This window comes from Hipposideros armiger, unplaced genomic scaffold (genome assembly GCF_001890085.2).
Source record: "Hipposideros armiger isolate ML-2016 unplaced genomic scaffold, ASM189008v1 scaffold_619, whole genome shotgun sequence".
In the NCBI taxonomy this organism is placed as follows: Eukaryota; Metazoa; Chordata; class Mammalia; order Chiroptera; family Hipposideridae; genus Hipposideros; species Hipposideros armiger.
The window spans coordinates 822,888-830,393 of record NW_017731969.1 but is presented as its reverse complement, the minus strand read 5'-3'; the positions used below and the strand labels follow the sequence as shown (position 1 = coordinate 830,393).

The 7,506-nt window shown below is 48.7% G+C and overlaps 1 protein-coding gene across 1 annotated transcript in view; it reads right to left on the bottom strand.

The window, feature by feature from the left end:
- Positions 1-7,506, bottom strand: part of AP2S1 (adaptor related protein complex 2 subunit sigma 1) — a 9,589-nt gene that overhangs the window by 860 nt on the left and 1,223 nt on the right. Inside the window, exons 2-3 of the mRNA XM_019625233.1 lie at positions 5,432-5,581; positions 421-534 (exon numbers count right to left, since the gene is read on the bottom strand). Of these exons, the coding sequence (XP_019480778.1) occupies positions 421-534; positions 5,432-5,581 (264 nt within the window). The remainder of the gene's footprint in view (positions 1-420; positions 535-5,431; positions 5,582-7,506) is intronic.

Below are 7,506 nucleotides of genomic sequence, written 5' to 3'. Positions count from 1 at the left end.
GAGAGAGAGAGAGAGAGAGGGAGGGAGGGAGAGAGAGAGAGAGATATCCAGGGATGGAGGGAAAAAGAGACAGATAGTGAGAAAGACAAAGACAGAAACAAGAACAAAGGTCATCAGATGATGGCAAAAATGACAGACTGAGGCAGAGGGAGAAAGAGATGAATAGAGAGAGGCATGGTCAGAGGGACGGAGATGGTGACTGACATGGACATAGATAGCGGCACAAAGACAGTAGTGGGCTGGAGCCGATACAAGGAGACAGACGCAAAAAAAAACAGTGAGGGGGATAGAGAAAGACAGGGTCGCCCCCACAGCCAAGGGGAGGGTGAGGAAGGTCTGTGCATCCCAAGAGAGGAGACGAGGGATGGTTCCCAGTGATCGAGGGCCCCCACCCACCCACCTGCCTGCCCACGCACACACCTCCACGAAGTTGTGGATGGCCTCCAGGTAGGCCAGGTTGTTGTCGTTGACATCCACGCAGATGCAGAAGTAGAGGCCGGCATAGCGTCGGTAAATGATCTTAAAGTTCCGGAACTGTGGGGCAGAGAGGCTGTCAGGGACGGGGCGTGCCCAGGACCCAACATGCTGGGCAGAGTGGGGCCAAAATATTTAGTTCTTCATTCCTCTCTTGGTCTCTGAGGCCCTGCTGTGTCTGGCCTTGGGCTGGGGACACAGTGATGACAAATGGGCCTGGCTCTCCCCTCCTGGGGCTCACGGTCCATGGGCAAGTCATCCTCAGACATCCCCAGAGTGAGAAGCTAATTCTGCCTGGGGGTCCAGGAGGGCTCCCTGGAGGAGGGGGCATCTGAATTGAGCTCTGGAGGATGAGCAGGAATGAACGGGCAGGAGGGTTTCAAGCAGATGGAACAGCTTGTGCAAAAGACCAGAGCCGAGAGAGAGCCTGGCGTGTTCCATATGGCATCCATCCCACCTTTCCATGGCTCCCTAGTGCCTCAGGAGAGAGTCAAAATGGAACAAATTCATTCGTTCATTCCATAAATACTGCCTGAGCACCGACCGTGGGGCAGGCTCTGTGCTGGGCAGTGCAGAGTCACCACTTATAACCCAGACAATCCCAGCCTTGCCCTTAACTAAACTGTAATATAAACATTACTACAGTAACACATACACATAACCCAGGAATAAATACACGTGGACCGGAGATGCAGACTCTAATTTTATGTGTGTCAGGAAAGAGAGAGAGAAAGAGAGAGAGAGAGAGAGAGAGAGAGAGAGACAGACAGACAGACAGACAGACAGACAGACATAGTTAGGTATACTGGCTTGCGAAGCACCATGTCATGGGCCAAAATCTAAAAAACGCAGCTGTAGGTCTGGTATGTGTGTGGAGCCACATGGTAGCAACTGCAAAAGCCAACATTAGTCCTTGATTTTTATTCTTTTTTTCCAGCTCATCCTTTTGTTCATTTTATACTTAGAGTATGTTTTCTAACATTATTCCAGTAATGCCTGCACATAATACATGGATTAATAAGCATGTATCAGGGTGCACACTCTGTTGTTTAACTGACACAGAGAGTGATCAAATGTTTGAAAACGCCTGCTCTGCCGGAGAGGGTTCCAGATGGAAGGCCGAGGGCAGGAAGGCTTTATCTGGAGATGTTACCAACTGGCTGTCACAGCTGGTGTGGCCTTGGCAGACTCTGATACTGAGCAGTATTCTCCTTTTCTTGAAATTCTCCCTTTACTGCTGACGCCTCACTCCTTCTTATGCCTCTGTTTTCAATTTCCAGGCTTCTCAGGGGTCAGGCCCAGAGCTGCATGGCTTTAGCTACACACTCTCAGGTAAGTCTCTTCCTGCAGGCTGGGGCGGGTTTCTTCTGAACTCCTCTGGCCACTAGGTCCTATCCCAACCCTGATCACTGCAGGTGTCACTGTCTAGGGACGGGTCTGTGTCCCCATAGGATTGTGAGCCCCAGGATGGAAGGCTGGGGCTGTCACCAGTGTCCCCAGCATCGCTCTGTACCTGGCTAGACACTGAATAAGTGTGTCAGTAGACAGAATAATATTTCCACCCCTCCCACCCCCAAGGATGTCCACATCCTAATCCCTGGGACCTGTGCACATGTGACCTCACATGGCAAAAGGGACTTTGCAGATGAGTTTCAATTAAGGATCTTGAGATGGGAGATGATGCTGGGCTGGGTGGATGGGCCCATTGTAGTCACAAGGGTCCTTATAAGGGAAAGAGGAAGGCTGGGGAGTGTGGGTCAAAGTGAGATTTCAAGATGTTACACTGCTGGCTTTGAAGACAAGGGGCCATGAGCGGAAGAATGCAGGCAGCCTCTAGAAGCTGGAAAAGGCAAGGAAACGGACTCTTCCCTAGAGTCTCCGGAAGGAGCGTAGTAGCCCTGCCAACCCATTTTGGACACCTGACCTCAAGAACTGTAAGACAAATTTGTGCAGTTTTAAGCCACCAAGTTTGTGGTAATTTGTTACAGCAGCAACAGGAAACTAATACAGGTGCTAAGAAATATGCATTAATGAATAAACGAGAAGAAGAAAGTTTGGATGGCTGGGCTTTCTGGCTGGCTACTCAGCCCTTTTGTTTCCCCTCACAAGTCTCCTCCTCCAGGAAGCCTGCTGTGACTGTAATCTTATCAGAGACATTATTTGATGTCTCTGCCTTCTGATACTCCCCAGTTTGTTGGGGGAGGAACTGATTCTCTTTTGTTCCCCACTATATCCCCTCCTCCAGAAAGCCCTCCCTGACCCCCAGGCTGGGTCAGGTGCCCTCCTCTTGCCAGGTTGCTCCATCCCAGCCCTGCCCACAATGGGTTGTCACTGTCTAGGGACAGGTCAGTGTCCCTCACTGGGTTGTCTCAGCCCCCACTGTGAGCTGAGCACAGGGCTGGCCACATAGGAATGGGTGGTAAATAAATGCACGAATGAACAGGTGAATGAGTGGGCCTGGATCAGGCGTATCTGCGCGTCAGGCCCCTTGTGACATTCTGACCAGCTGGCCTCTCTGGCTGCTCCTGTCTGTTCGGGCCTCCCTGACTCCCTCCTGGTTCCTCAGACATTGTCATTCCTAGCACTCAGGGTAGGACCTGGTGCTGTGCTGGCAGCAGGACGCCCCACGAGAGTGGGCATCGCCCCACCCGACTGCCCTTGGCAAGGCCACCAGCGACCTCTGCTCACCACCTCCAGGGGCCAGTCTCATTCTCCTCCTGGAAACACTTTCCCCTTGGCTGCTGGGACACCCAAATCTCCTGGTTTTCCTCTGTGTCCTCACTCCTCCCTCTAGATGCGGCCTCCCTTCTCTTCTTTGTTCTGTCTGTCCTCCCCCAACCCCGTGAGTCCTGTGGCTGTAGCTGCCCTATATGCGCAGAAACTTTCAAGACACCATATCCTACCCAATCCTCTCCCTAAACTCTGACTTGTCACTTCCTCCTGGATACCTCTGCTGGGATGGGAACAGACACCTCACTCCTGATCTTCACCTCAACATGCTCTTTCCAAAGTCTGATCCGTCTTAGAAAATGACAGTGCCATCCTATCCGTGGCCCCCCTTTCTGTCACACTCCACGATTCATCCTTGGTCCTCTGGCTGGCTCGACCTCTAAAACTCCTCTTGCCAGCCCCACTGCTTCCATGCTAGTTCCAGTCACCAGCATCTCTCACCTGGACCATGGCTGTTGCCTCCTGCGGTCTCCCTGCTTCTGCTCCTGCCCCTATGGAGGGATCCCTACGTCAGCCCACGTCCTTCTTCGGTTCAAAACTTTCCATGGCTCTCACCTCACTCAGTAAGAGCCCAAGTCCTCATCATGGCCCTCGAGGCCCTGCACTATCTGCCCTTGTTATCTCTTTGACCTCCCTCCCTCCTCCTTGCCTTACTCCACATCAGATACACTGGCCTTGTTATTCCAGAAATTCCCCAGTAGGTTCCTGCCTCAGAGCCTTGGCTGGGCTTGGAAAGTTCCTCTCTCAGATATCATCTCTTTTCTTCAACTCCTTCAGGTCTTGGCTCAAATGTCACCTCTTCAATGAAGATTTTCTGATCAAGCCACTTAAATCTGCATTCTAACCCCAGGGTACACACCTCAGCACTTCCATCCCCCACAGCTGCTTCTTTTTGCTCTGGGGTACCTACCAGCACTCTATACACTATATCTTTATCATCAGCTCTCTGAGGGCAGGGCAGTTCCTTGCAGTATCTCCAGTGCCTAGAACAGAGCCTGGCACACAGCATGCCCTCGAGAAATATTTGTTGAATGCTACAGGACAATCAGCCTGGTCTCCTGAACATGCTAACACCATGGGAATTAAAGGTGGAGACTTCTCAATGAAAAGAGACCAAGGAGACATACAAACCAAAGCAATGCAAGATCCTTGACTGGCTTTCAACGATGATGAGTTTTGAAGATTAGGGGGAAATTTAAATATTGGGTATTAGAGTGACATTAAGGAAGTATGATGAATTTTATCAGGTCTGATAATGATATTGAGATAATGTAAAGAAATATCTTCATTTTTCGAGACATATTTGAAAATATTTAGGGATGAAATTTCACGATCTGTAACTAAATTTAAAACACTACAGCAAGGGGGTAATTCGTTATACCACTGTCTCTACTCTTGTGTATTTGAACATTTTTATAGTAAGTTTTAAAAAGGCACCAGAAGGCCAGCCGAGTGGCGCATTGGTTAAGAGTTGGCTTGGGATGCCAGCTCTGAGCAGCAGGACCCCAGTTCGGATCCCACATTAGGGCCAGTGACCTTGCACCCTCTACAGCTAAGATGGTGAACAACAGCTCAACCTACAGCCAGGCTGCCGTGAGTCGCAGGTGACAGTGTATGCTGCAGTGAGGCTGCAGTAAAGCTACCGTGGGTGGCTGGCAGCCGGCGTGAGCTGTCAAGAGCCACTGTGAGCGGCAGTCCAGTGGCTGGAGACCGATCTGCCTCACCCGGGAAGAGCGCAATGATAATACCAACATGGTCCAGTGAAGTGACGTCCTCTACAACTAGACTGAAGAACCAAAGGACAGCAACTTGTCTGTTCCTCTTCTCCGATTCCCCAATGCTGTTCTCCTCCCCCAGTTCCCCCATAAAATCTTTACAACAAAACAAAACAAAACAAAGGCACCAGAAAAAATTATTTAGCCACACACACAAAAAAAAGGTTGAGCAAAAAAAGGGGAAAATATTAATACTGATTAAATCTGGGTAGCGGATGTATAAGCTTTCAATAAAGTTCTCTCTCATTGTACTAATCTGTATGTCTGAAAATTTTCACAATGCAAAGTACTCCCCAAAAGGAAGGAAGACAGCAAGCTAAAAGCGTGTTAAGTGAATGAATGAATGTGGGAAGGAAAGAAGGTCTGAGGGGTTATCATAATCAGAGGTCAGGCAGGAGGCTGGAAAGGAAGCATGGGATTGTGGTAGGCACGGGAAGTGGGGAGGGCATCACCTCCACAAAGTTGGTGTGTTTGGCATCTCGGACAGTCACCACAGCGTGCACCTCCTCAATCAACTTCTGTTTCTCATCATCATCAAATTGCATGTACCACTTGGCCAGGCGCGTCTTGCCCGCCCTGTTCTGGATGAGGATGAAGCGGATCTGTGGGCAGCAGGAGGAGGAAGTGAGCGTGGCAGGGAGGGAGAGCCAGTGCTACACCCAACAGCCCCACCCATCACCACCAGGGAGATAGGGTCCAAGCCTCCCTGCTGCCTGCCTTCCCCAGAGCCCAGTCAGGCCGGCCTGGCCACATGCTACCATCCCAGGTCCCTCCAGTATCCCCTGTAGAGTGATTTCTCTTACACCAAGTGGCCAACTCCACTCAGCTCCAGGGCCCTGAGTCCCAGGCTGCACCACCTCTTGTCTGCCTGACCTTGGACAAAAGATCCACTCCTCTACGCCTCAGTTCCCCCACTGGCAAAACAAGTTTCCTTAGAAGATCCATCTTATCAGGGTGTTCTGCAGGCTAGATAAGTTTATAAAATTAGTCCAGTGGCTGGCACATAGCAGGCACCCAGTAACTGTTTGAGTTTCAGACTTCTTTGGCCTGAGTCCAGGTAATGCCAACTTCTTTTCTTTTAACTTTTTAAAAATTGAGCTATAATTCGCATACCATAAAATTTACCCCAAATGTGTACAGTTCAATGGTTGTTAGTATATTCATACAATTGTGCAAAAAAAATCGCTATCTAATTCCAGAATATTTTCATCACCCCAAAAAGAAACCCCCACTCATTAGCAGTCACTTTCCCTCCTCCTAGCCGCTGACAACCACTAATCTTTCTGTCTCTATGGATTTGCCTGTTGTGGATATTTCATATAAATGGAATACACCATATGTGGCCTATTGTGTCTGGCTTCTTTCACTCAGCATGTTTTCAAGGTTCATCCATGTTGTAGTATAATGTCAGCACTTCATTTCTTTTTATAGCTGTATAATATTCCATTGTACGGGTAGACCTCATTTGGTTTATCATTCCATCAGCTGATGGACATTTGTGTTGTTCCCACTTTTTGGTGACTATGAGAATGCTGCTAAGATTATTTGTGTATAAGTTTTTATGTGGACATATGTTTTCATCTCTCTTGGGTAGACATGTAGAAGTGGAATTGCTGGGTCATATGTGTAACTTTTCCAGGAACTGCGAAACTGTTTTCCAAAGCATCTGCCACTTCCTAAGTGACTTGACTGCTTAGTGCCTCAGTTTATCCACCTAGAAAATAGGGCCATATAAGGGTGTGATGAGAAATAAACAATATATGAGAAGTACCCAGAACAGTGCCTGGCTCAGATTATACACTCTGTGTCCACTATGATTATCATCAGTGATGACTAGGAAATTTGTTTTTATGATTCTGAAATGCCAGATCAACCATCACAGGGCTACTAAGAAAACTGAAGGAGTTAATGCCAGGAGTGCTTAGCACGGTGCCTAGTACATACTGAGCATTCAATAAAATTAGCTATTCTTATGACTGAGGGACATCTGACCAAGTGGCTGTGAACACAAACTCTAGAGTCCAGATGAATCCCGGCACTGCTCACTGTGTGTTCATGGGCAAGTCACTTAACCTTTCTGGACCTTAGTTTTCCCTTCTGTATAACAGACATAATGAGAGTCCCTCGCTCATAAGGCCGTTACACAGGTTAATAAACATAAGGGGTGTAGTACAGTGGCTAGCCATACTAAGTGATATACACTCATAAGTATTAGTTCTTAGTATTATAATTCATCATCATTTGACTTTGACAAAAACCATGGCCCAAGTTTACCTGGCTAGAAAGGCTACCTTTGAGCCCGGTTCTGTTTGAGACAGGCATGCTTATGCCCATTTTATAGATGAAGACCGAGGCTCAGAGAAAGAAGTCTCAAAGTCAGCAAACAGAGCTGGGAGTGCAATGACTTTGCTCTGAACCCTCTTACCCTGCCTTGTGGGAGCCTCCACCCTTTCGTGGAAGTCCACTCTCTTTCCTAAGTCTCATTCTCCACATACTCTCTCTACCCCCCCTCCGCCCCCCTCCCCCC